Here is a 12,397-nt window from a genome sequence, read left to right as displayed (position 1 = left end):
AGTTCTTTAAAAGTCTGCTGCTGATTTTAAAAACAAATTTGTGCTTATATCCATCATTAAAATTCCAGGGGGAAAAAGTAATATTCTACATTTTGCTGACTATGAACACACACACACACATAAATAAAAAAAAATGGCAAAATTACTATTATGAGTATTTTTTAAATAAATGACTGAGTGTATTTAGTAACCTAGAGTTTGAGCCTAGGATTTTTGGATTCTGATGAGCTTTGCTTAACTTTTGTAATATGTATGTGTACAGGAGCATATAGGTTTTTTTTTTTATTGTTGTCATTAAATGTATTTTGTCTACAGTCAGTACTATGATAAATAAACCTGAATAAAATAGAATTCAGTCTTTGTCTGGAACCACTATTTAAAGCATATGCAACATATTAATAAAAGACTTCAGAAAATTAAGTATTCCCGTTCAATGTAAGTACAGATTTAGAATATTTTCTAAAGTTGTCTATGAACAGGAAGTTATGTAAATCGCTTTGTGTAGGGAGATAGTTGCCATAGTTTCACCGCGGAGTCACCCTGTCCTATTCAGTCACGTATGTGAATGGAGTTTCTAAATTGGGCGTTGGGAACACGTCTTAGTCCTCATCCTGCCCGGGAGCTTTTGTTGAAAAATGAGCACGAGAGAAAGCTCATACTCTCTCAAGTAACAAGCCTTCTTTTACAAGAAAGACCTAACAGGAAAGAAGATATATAGCAAGTCCTAGGCTTCAGTAAGTTTGGTTCCTGAGGGAAAAAAAAATGTTCATTCTGTTTTTCTATCTGTGCTGCTATTCACGGAGTTGGAGATTAAATCTTGTCTTCACAGCATGTAGACTAACTGTTTTATTTCATCTAGGAAACAAAATTAATACATTTTAATATTCGAGTTTGAGCTATTACTTTAAGAAGTACTTCATTTCTAAAAACTGCCATGCCCAGCCCCAGCCGGTTTGGTTCAGTGGATAGAGCATCAGACTATGGACTGCAAGGTCCCTGATTTAATTCCTGTCCAGGGAACATGCCCGAGTTGCAGCCTCAATCCTCAGTCGCGGGTGTGCAGGAGGCAGCCAATTAGTGATTCTCTCTCATCATAGATGTTTCTATGTCTCTCTCCCTCTCCATTCCTCTCTGAAATCAATAAAAATATTTTAAATAAATAAATAAAATAAAATAAAAACCACCATGCCCAAAGTATGATGCCTGATAATAATAATAATTAAAAAAAAAATTTAACCACTTGTGCTATATCAGACTTGTGTGGATGGTTCGATGTGATATTTTGCTTTAAAGAGAGACAGTCAAGATTTTGGTTGGTGTTTTGTTTTACAACTTTTATAATAATATACATGACTTAGGTGGCCACTTGCAGCTAATGAGAACAAACATCGGGGTTAATCATTATTATTACTTAGCAGGAAGATTGAAATGTTTAAATTCCTATTTTATGTCTGAGATCAAAAGATGCTACCCATGTGTAGTCTTTTAAAAATGCATTAATAGCCAGCATTTACAGCATTAGACATAGCCACACAATCTCAGAGTCACTGAACCAGGATTTAGTTCTTACTCATGTGTCTGAAGTTGGTTTTGGTAGACCTATTGTCAGTGTCACCCACATTCTATTAGAGGCTGTGGCAGCGTTCAGATCTGCTCCAGGAGTCTGTTCTGGGGCCCAGGCTGGCTCTGCAGCAGCTCGCTGAAGCTTACTAGTGTTCTTTTTTGTCAGCTCAGAAGCACCGAAGCACATGTGGAAAGCACGTACCTCCTTGTTTAACAGCTCTATTGAAGTATAATTCACACAGCCTACACTTCACAGCCTACGTTTATAGTGTTGTCTTCCATGACTTTTAGTATATTTGCAAATGTTTAACCATCACCCAGTGGATTTTAGAATACTTTTCACCACAAAAAGAAATTCTATATCCTTTAGCTATCATCTCACCCAGCCAATCCCTATCACCATCCCAGCCCTAGGCAGCCACACATCTATTTTCTATCTCTACAGATTTCTCTGTTCTGGACTTTCATATGCATGGAATCATATTCTGTGTGGCTTTTTGTGACTGACTTACTTATTATAATGGGAAACATGCCTCTTAAACCTAGGCTAGGAACTGACATTGTCAATTTCACCCACATCCTATTGGCCAAAGGAAGTCACCAAACCAAACCCAACTCAATGAGATGCAAACTATACTCTTCCCATGAAGGTCATGGGAGTGGGGAGAAGTGCATATATGCTGAAGAGTAATTTAATCTGAAAACATGGTATTTTCATACTTTAATTTTTAATTGAGCATTTGCCTCTTTCATCATATCCTTGCTCTTTTCTTTGACAGTTGTTTTCCTGGCCTAAAAGAAATCTATAAATCTATATCATAATATTAATAATCAGCCCAACCTTTTTAAATATCAGAATTATTTACCTATAAAATTTTGATTTTGCTTTTAATGATGGCAAATTTGTACAATGTCCAATGAGCTAGAGGAAGGCACTTTGCCTAATATTCATTTCAGAATAACATTGAATATTTATTAAAGCTGGGAAAATATAGCTGCTGGCAGTCTTCACATTTAATCACATTATAAATATATTTTAGGTTTCTGCTGAGCCTGATGGAGCTACTTATGTGTTTCAAGGATTTATTCAGGGCAAAGATTATGGGCAATTTGGACTCCAAAGACTGGGTAATGTATTCATTTTCATTTCCATGTAGTTTACTTATACTCCAGACATCGTAAGAAAATAAAGTAGATTCTGTATATTAGGCACCCTTACTACATTTTGAATTTTGCGTTGTCAGGTCTATACATTGATCCATTTTGATAGCCTTTTACATAATCTCATTCTTCAAAAATATCGGTTCTCTATGTACCACCTCTGTACAGTGTGGTTTTTCATCATAATTCCAATAAACATGACAAACTATCTTGCCCTTAAGCAAGTAAAAAAGGAGAAAAAGTGATATAGATATAAAGGAAAATATTAAACTGTAAATTATATTATCTTATCTCTTGAGAACTGGGATACTTCTCTTCAGTTTGAATATTATTGCAATTTTCTTTCTTCTTTGAGAATGTAGTGGCACTTTGAGAAACTCATAGGGTCTGGAAAGGGAAAATAACTTTGAGAAATGGGCCTAGCATCAGGGCTTTGTGCTCTTCAGATACGTAAATTTGCTGTGGGAGGTACAGGGTTCTGTCATTAGCAGTATTTCCAATTCTGCTAAAATGTGTGTAAACATGTAATGGCCTTGCCTGAAATGTATTTATTAGCATAGCTTTGGATGTATAAGTTTTCCAGGATATAACATAGTTTGGGGGTATAGTTTTCTTTGGGGGGGGGGGGGGGGTGTATAATTTTATTCAGTTATACTGTCTGCCATTATCTTGTGTTGTTGCTACATAAAGAACAAATTCTGGCTCTAAAAACTACTATTTGACATTTTCTTAGAAATTCAATTTGCTACCAACCTTTACATAAGTATTCTGAGTCCTTGGAAAAATATGTATAAAATAAGGTAGTAACTTTTTTTTTTTTAACCCGGCCTGAGGAATCATATAGTTGAATATAACTATCAAAAAGTGAAATTAGCTTTCTCTCAATGAGCAGTAATGGTAAGTAATTTCAGATAATGTCTTACCTAAAATTGTGTTATTTTTTTAAATAGGACAAAACATTAACATGATACGGTAAAATAGTTGTGTAATTACATGCACAATGTTATCATGTAATATTTCCAAAAGCATCTCAAACACTACATAACTAAAACAGAACCTAAAAAAAAGGAACTGAAAAATAATTGTCATTAGTTCCTCTTGATACATGTGCCAATGTGATGACAAGCCTGACTTTTCTCATTTTCTGACAGCTACTGTCATTGCCATTTACTCAGCCCCAAGTAAAGCACTCTACTTCTATGCCTTTCACCTCTTTCATGTGGCACACAAACAAGTTCTGCTGGGTTTAACTCCAAAATGTTCCCCTAAACCTATTCTCTTCCTAGAGTTTTAATTCACATCTTAATTTTGTTTTATCTGGGTTGCTACTGCAACCTTTAAATTACTCTGGCTTCTGGTCTGGACCTCCTCAAGTCTATTCCACACCAGTCACTATTCTAAATCATGTCTTATCCACCAGACCTTTCATTACTGAACACCTTCCGTTATTCCTCACTGTTAGTGAGCAGTAACTTTGAGCTCTTTGGACTATTTATGCCTTTTCACAGTTTAATCATAGCTAACCATTTTAGCCTCCTATTTCTACCACAGTCATTCCTACACATCTATGCCCAATGCTTGTCACATCCCATAAATATGCCACCGATCTTCCCATTTCTAGGTGATTGATGGTCCTGCTTCCTCCTCTATTCATTGTTCTACTCATTCTTCAAGGCCAACCTCATATAGTATATCCTCCAGAAACATTCTTACATACCACCAGATGGAATTTCTCCTTCCCTCCCTAAAGAACATTGCTCATTAATTCATGCCTGATGCATCCACTTACTTATGTCTCAGTTTTCTCACAATTATATAAGCTCTTCAGTTCAAAGACGCTGTATCCTTTCCTGAGAAAATAGTATATGCATAATAGGCATTGTGCAAAATTGTGTGGAAATGAGTTGAAGGAGTGTCATTATTTTTTATACTATGTGCATTTCCAAAAAAAAAAAAAGAGAGAGAGAGAAATTATTTGGTTCAGAAAATAAAAATTGATTGTGATAAGTTGAGTTGATTATGTACTTATAATTTTATTTTATTTTATAGGATTGAATATGTCAGAGGGTTTAAATTCTTCAAATCAACCTCATGGTACAAATAGTAGTTCTGTGGCCATTGCTATTCTTGTGCCTTTTTTTGCACTTATATTTGCAGGATTTGGATTTTATCTTTATAAACAAAGGTAAGTTTGTTGACTTTAACTACAAATATATATCCCTAATCTATATTCATGTTCTTTTTACTACTCTACATCAAATTTTAATTTCCATTTCTTCTGGGTTGTTGCAATATTTGTGTGCTAAATGTTGCCACAGTTGTTGAAAACCTTTATTTTTCCTGCCTTCCTCTTCACCAATCTTATAGACACACAATAAAAATTGCTTTGTTAAATTGCACACGCATTCAATTTAACTCTTTCTTCTTCCGTCTATCAATCTCCTAGTACATAACTAGTTGTCCAAGTTATTTTTAAATTACCCATAATGAGACTTTAGAGAGATGAAATCTAGGTTAAGTTTTAAATTAAAGAGGTGATATCTATTGTCAGACATATTTAGAGAACCAAGAAGAACTGTATGATCAAAGCCCTTTGTTTACATGACAATATTGACCAGTTTCACCCAGGCAGGCAGTTTGTAGAATCCTCTAATTTTCTTAAGTACCTGCTTTTGCTTTAAGAAGATTATGCAATAAATATGTTATATTTGTGACATATGTAGTACAGGATAATACGTATTGTTATTGGTCCTTCTTGATGATATCCATTACAATATCCTGGTGAGAAAGGCTTTACTATGAATTCTCCACTATTTAGAACCATCACTTATCAAGAAAAAAAATTTTTTTTAGGTAATCAGATAATTAAATAAATATTACCTAATGCATTTTCCCAAAACTGATATTTTTGTTATAAATATCAGCCTGTTTTATCTAAGAATAACTTACTTAATATTATATACATTTGTATTAATTGTATATAATCAGCTATTTAAAAAAATAAAAAATAAAATGACTTCAGGTTTTCTCACTGCACAGAATATAGTCAAACACTGCTACAGTTAAATATTTTACCCTTTGTTCACCCTGCATGATCTACAATAATAATGTGCTTTGTGTTGATAATTACTGCTGTGTTGCTAACAATTACCTAAAAGAGAAGTTGGGATGCTTCACTTGATCGGAAAAAGTTTAGTAAATCAGAAAGCAGGTCTTATTAAGCAAGTTTATTCTATATATATAAAAGGCTAAGTTGACTCACACATGCACAATACATATTGAGCATTTTTCAGATGCTTTTGACTATCTTTTTGGAGAAATGTATATTCAAGTACTTTGCCCACTTTGTAATTGGATTGTTTGTCTTCTTGTTGAGTTGTAATAATGCTTTATATATTCTATTAGATTGTTAACAGTTATATGGTTTGCAAATATTTCTCCCTTTCTGTGGATTGTATTTTACCCTCTTAAAAATGAATTTTTAAAATTGATTTTTAGAGAAAGAGAATGGAAGAGGGAGAGAGAGAAACATGTATGTAAGTGTGAAACATCAGTAGGTTGCCTTCTGCTCTTATGAAATGCAAGCATGTGCCCTGCCTGGGAATCAAATTGAACCAGGAACCTTTCGGTGCACAGGACAACACACAACCAACTGAGCCACACTGGCCAGGGTCTATTTCCTCTCTCTCTCTCTCTCTCTCTCTCTCTCTCTCTCTCTCTCTCTCTCTCTCTCTCCATATATATATATATATATATATATATATATATATATATATATACACACACACACACACACACACACACACACACACACACACACACACATATATATATATATATATATGTTATATGTTTTTATTGGTTTTCTTAGAGAGAGAGGAAATGAGGAGGGTGAGAGAGATAGAGAAACATCAATGAGAGATAAAGATCAGCTGCCTCTTGCACAGCCCTTTTGGGGATTGAGCCCACAAGTCGGGCAGGTGCCCTGACCAGGAATCAAAGGGTGATCTCCTGGTGCATGGGATGATATACAACCACTGAACTATAAGAGCTGGGTTTCTCTCTCTCTCTGTCTCTTCCTTCTCTTTCTATTTTTAAAAATATATTTGTATTGATTTCAGAGAAGAAGAGAGAGGGAGAGAGATAGAAACATCAATGGCGAGAATCTTAATGGTGTCCTTTCAGTACAAAAGTTTTTTCATTTTGATGAAATCCAATTTATCTATTATTTCTGTTGTGACTTGTTTTTTAGTGTCATATCTAAGAAACCACTGCCAAATTCAGGGTCATGAGGATTTATTTGTATGTTTTCTCCTAAGAGTTTTATAGAGTTAGCTCTTATATTTAGAACTTTGATTCATTTCAACTTAATTTTTGTTAGTGGTAAAAACTTTTCTTTTATAAACCTTGATGATATTTTCTTAAGCTGTTGCTCAATGATAGCAAAAGGAAATTTCTTTATGTCTTTATGATTCTTACCTTTTTGTAAGGAAATTTAGCTGCTTTTGTGTTTTGTGTTTTGTTTTGTTTTATTGTGAATCTAGTTTGAAAAAAGAGAGACAAATCTGACTATGCACCTGGGAAGAGTAAGTTGTAAGCAACATAACTATATTGGTGATGCCTCTGAAAGAAACATAAGATAGCTCTTCATTTGTTTGTTTGTTTGTTTTTTGTTTGTTTTTGTTTTGTTTGTTAATATTGTCTTGCAAATTGCCTAACAATTTTCAATTTAGGAAAAAAGTTCAGGAAATGCATTAGGGATAGTAAAGCAATGTAATGTCAAATATGAATTATGATAAAATATAGTTTAAATTTGTGGTGCTTGATATAAACAAAAGAGTTGAGAAACATTTATGTTAATATATATCTTTTTTAGGAATTAGGTCTCAGAAACAAGTAGGGGCAAGTCTACTTCTGTTCCATTACAAATGTCAGCAAATTATGCAGTGGCATGTGGGAAAGAGAAACTAGAAATAAGCATTAGTCAAAGGTGAGAGAAATTATTAAAAAAAAAAAAAATGAAGCAGGAATGCAAAACAGCAACTTACGCTAGCCAGCCTAGACTCTACATGCTTTATTAACTAAAGACAAATTTTCAGTCCTTAATAACTCTTTGGAAACTATTTTCATGACTTGAGTATTAGTCTAGCCTTTCTGCTTTAAGATGTTGAAGGTACGTGCTCTAATATAGAACATTTTTAAACAAATCACATATTTCTGTCTTAGAGACACTCCAAATACCTTCTCATGTCAGGCCTCAGCATCAGCTGTCTGCTCTCCTGGAGTCAGTCCCCTTCTGTTTAGTACAGAACCAGCTTCTCTGATCCTTCAAGTCCCAGATTAAATTTTACCTCCTGGGCAAGTAACCTTTTTCCTTTTCATCAGAATAATTATGACTAGCTATTATTTTTTGTTTTATGTTTTAATTTTTTTCTGTCACTACAATATGAGCTCCAGGAGAACAATGATTATGCCTAGGATCATGCCTGGCATATTATAGATGCTCAATAAATATTTGATACACGAATGAATGAATGGTAATGTGATTGAAATTCATTGTCATCATCACAATGTATTTATAGTATACATACTGATTCATAAATATTAAATTATAAACGTTATAATTTAATATAAGAAAATGTATGATAGCTATAATATATCATTTATTTACACTCGTATTGCTCAATTCAGTACTGTATATAAATAGGTATTGTGTGTAAATAAAGCCACTCAGGATTTTAAAAGTGTCAGGTAGATTATTCAAATCTGATGTATTGGATTTTTGACTTGTCAGTAAATACCTTTAAGTGACATTGTCCATTAGCCATGAAAACTCAAGAATATTATGTTTGAGCACCATGCTGCTATTCCTAGCTGACACATAGCTAACCAATGTTCTCATCAACAGGACTGCACCCAAAACACAGTACACTGGATGTTCGGTTCATGAAAACAACAACGGGCAAGCAGCTTTTGAAAACCCCATGTACGACACCAATGCCAAGTCCGTGGAAGGGAAGGCTGTGCGATTCGATCCCAATTTGAACACGGTCTGCACAATGGTATAGCGTGGCAGCCCTTCGCCTTCTTCAGAAGCTTGGAAGTCGACACACAACACAGTGCACATTAGTCCACTGGTAAAATAAAAAGAAATAAAGCACACTTTTCAGGACTTGCTGGGTCACCTTTTCCCGATAGAGAAGAGTGTTGTTGTTTTTTTTTTTTTCATAAACTGGACCATAATTCTTCTTCATGTTCACCATGGAGAGTTTTACAGAAATCCGCTGCACTCTGAGAGTGCTTACTCACAGTTTATTTGCTTTTTTAAAAAAGGAGATTATTCTAAAACATAAACTTATTTGCATATATTGGAGGAGCATCCATATCAGTATTTCTGTGCTTTATAAACTATATTAGAGGGACTGGGTTTTAAAGAAAAAGACATAGGGTAGACAATAAGAGCTATACTTACCAGAGTCGGTAGATCACTGACTTCTCTTTAACCATCCTGTGCTGCACCACACCCATCGGTCTGTATCTCACACCGCTCCATCAGCTCTGTGTTCCTGTTAATGGAATCATTATTTTCCTTATTTCCATGAATACTTGAGATTGAATCAAGCCCTGAATTGTTTATGAGCTAATTTATGCCACCGAAGAGATAAGATTGCCCACTCTGATTTGACACTTCCTAGTTTTTTTTCTTTAGGATCTTATTGTTATTCTTATTTTTATAATTTCTGTAAATGGCAAGATCATCGTGCTATCCTCCAGATTTCCCTCATTTTGTTGTGACCGGTAGTATTCAGTGAGCCATCTGGGTAGTGTTTAACTCATTGTTTCAATCAATTTTGTCACCCAGAAACTACTTTAGCTGGCAAAAGTTATCTCTAACAATGATGATTTCGCAGTTAACTGAGACACCAAGTTTATCATCCTTAAACAAACTTTCCAATGTTTTTGAAAAACCAAATAAAACATGAATCTATTATAATTAGTTTATATCATTTATATTTGTCCTCCCAGTTGAGCCTTCAAATTTATTTAACATTGTTTTTGAACTTTTATGTAATGAGTTAGACATATATTTGGATGAGTCCCTAAACATTATGACCAAAATAAATAAATAAATAAATAAAAATCTACTCTTTCAAATCACCAATATCCTCTTTCCCTCTAAAGTTGTAGACTTGACAGGCTTCTCTCACCATCAAATTAAGTCATGCATTTGCAAGTTATTGGTGTCTCATTTACAACTGTATCACAGTCATGCCAGCATTTTTGTTTAATAGGTCATTGTCCTCCTTCAATAGCATGTGTTACTGCATTGAATAAATTATGTACCCAGTGCAAATCCTCTGTTGTTGTCCCTTTCAAGTATGGAGAACTCTGTAAACAAGTCTTGACTCTTTGTTCCATGAGACAGAGTGCCTAAGAGAAACCATCATGCCCGGAAGCGCTGCTTGGATCTATCTCTACCACATTCGGTGAATTTCTTGTCAACCACTTTGAGATACTTTGTTTTGGAAATTCGTACAATTTTCTCAACATTGTACTCTACTGACAGGATGCTGTTTTAAATTTTAATGCCATCAGTTATTTATTCTTGTTTATTCAAATGACTGCAATAACAATGTTTCATTCATTAATGTTTAAGGTTAATACATTTAAGATCTTGTTTAAACAATGTTTCTTCTGCAACTGGCTACTCCTCTTATATTAATGCATACACTTTTGTAAAGAAGTATATTTTTATGGGGAAAAAAAAACTTTGTAAAAGTATGATGTAAATTTTCAGTGCAATGTAAACAAAAATAAAAATGGATAATTGCTTTTGTAAAATGTGTATTCTTTAAAAAAAAAAAAAATTGCCTGACAGTGTGCTGGACAGTACAAGGAATGAACAGCCCATATTTATTTGATGTCTTAAGGTTCCAGAAATACATATTATATATACTTAGCAACCTAGCAATGAAATATAGGTGTTTTTCTTCTTTATATTCTATTATTCCTCAACTGTGACACTCTTTTAGAAGAGTATGGATTCCCAGTTAAAATAATAGTATCATAAGGGCCTTATCTTTGAATTTTTCTTGAATGTAAACATTTTAATAATACTATCTGAATTTAGGTATATCTGATATTTCTATTTCTGTAGTATATTTTCTTAGAGATACTTCTGTTTAGTATGCTTCATAAGTACAAACACAGTAACCATTAAACTAATGCTCAAAAACAATTATATCTTGTCAGGATGGAGCATGTAAAGTTTTATACTGAAGAAACTTATCAAATTTCTATAAAGTGCAAATCACAAGTTATTTAAGTTCAATTTTATTAGCGAACTCTTTTTTCACAAAATATATAGTGCTTTCTTTATATTTCAAAACCTCAAACTCCATTTAAAGTCTGTCTCTGGTTATTACACTTCCATTTTAGAAATAAATTGTTCTTGATATAATTTTAGTTTCTGGTTTTATTTTATTAACTGTATTACCTCTAGCTTTCACTCTCATATCTTCTATATTTTCCCTGATTCTTCTTAGTCCTTATATTTTTTCCTCTTTGGGTTATTTTTTTCACTTTTTCTTCCTTTTTTTTGTTTTCTAATTTTTGATCTCTCACTTCTGATGTTTTTCTTAATATTATTTCTTTGTTTACCATGTCTTCTTCTTTTTAACCTCTTATAGTTATTTTTTTACTATGTTCTTTATTCTTAACCCTCTTAAAAGTTAAAAATAAGGTTAGTGGAAGCAGATTTACTGTTATCCCAACTTTATTGAAGTATAATTAACAAAATTATGTTATTATTAAAGTGTAACACTTGATGATTCAATAAATGTATACTTTGTAAGAAATTTGCTACTTTCTTGGCAAATTTCAATTCAGGAAGTAGTTTCAAAGAGTCTTCCTGTACTCCTCTTATATGTAAAAACATTAAAGCTTTAGGTTCCACCCAGGATATTGATACTGGAGCCTGATGGTAATGTTTGTGAAAATGGACCAAAGGATCAGATTGATGTTGCCCCTCCTTTTCACTTACAAGTGAAGGGGAGAAAAAGAACATAACATTGGCTTAAAGAGTCAATAAAAAATAACTAGGTGATTCTCTCTTAAAGAGAATAGGAGAATACATTGTTTGCCAAAAGTATTAATCTGTGAATCTCTATAAATTTAAAATAATAGTTAAAGTAACTTATAGAAGTATAGAAGCCACGTGTCTATAAATAATTTAGAATAGGTAGTTTGAAATTTAGCTGAAAGTAATATTGATTTGCTGCTTCTTATTTTTTTTAGGATGACTTTGGAGGAGAGGGAATATTGATCTGAGAAGATTATATATGTCATAAAAATCCAAGAAATATTTTTCTGCCATCACTTTCATGAGCTTGGTATTCTAAAGCAATTTATCTGCAGATGTAAAAGCTACGGGGGAGGAGAAGTGGTCACAGGACATCAGATTTCATTCTTTACAATGCAAAGGAATGGACATGGTGAACACCCGACACTTTCCAAACTTTTAATAAGTTCCCATGTGTAATCATTTTATTCATCTCAAAAAAGTATATTCTATACATTCAAACTCATAGCCATAAATTGTATTGCAAAACACAATATCAGTAATCTGTGTTTAAACTCTCATAAAAGTCCAAAACTTGCTTGTAATTGTTAG

At 33.4% G+C, this 12,397-nt stretch overlaps 1 protein-coding gene across 1 annotated transcript in view; it reads left to right on the top strand.

Moving 5' to 3' along the window:
- CSMD3 (CUB and Sushi multiple domains 3) overlaps window positions 1-10,566 on the top strand; it is a 779,390-nt gene extending 768,824 nt beyond the window's left edge. The window contains exons 69-71 of the mRNA XM_036436812.2: window positions 2,604-2,691; window positions 4,774-4,909; window positions 8,633-10,566. Of these exons, the coding sequence (XP_036292705.1) occupies window positions 2,604-2,691; window positions 4,774-4,909; window positions 8,633-8,792 (384 nt within the window). The 3' untranslated portion in view covers window positions 8,793-10,566. The remainder of the gene's footprint in view (window positions 1-2,603; window positions 2,692-4,773; window positions 4,910-8,632) is intronic.
- The last annotated feature ends 1,831 nt before the right edge of the window (window positions 10,567-12,397 follow it).

The sequence above is a fragment of the Pipistrellus kuhlii genome, unplaced genomic scaffold (assembly GCF_014108245.1).
Source record: "Pipistrellus kuhlii isolate mPipKuh1 unplaced genomic scaffold, mPipKuh1.p scaffold_m20_p_14, whole genome shotgun sequence".
In the NCBI taxonomy this organism is placed as follows: Eukaryota; Metazoa; Chordata; class Mammalia; order Chiroptera; family Vespertilionidae; genus Pipistrellus; species Pipistrellus kuhlii.
Note: the sequence above shows the minus strand (reverse complement) of the source record. Positions and strands in the feature narration are given on the sequence as shown.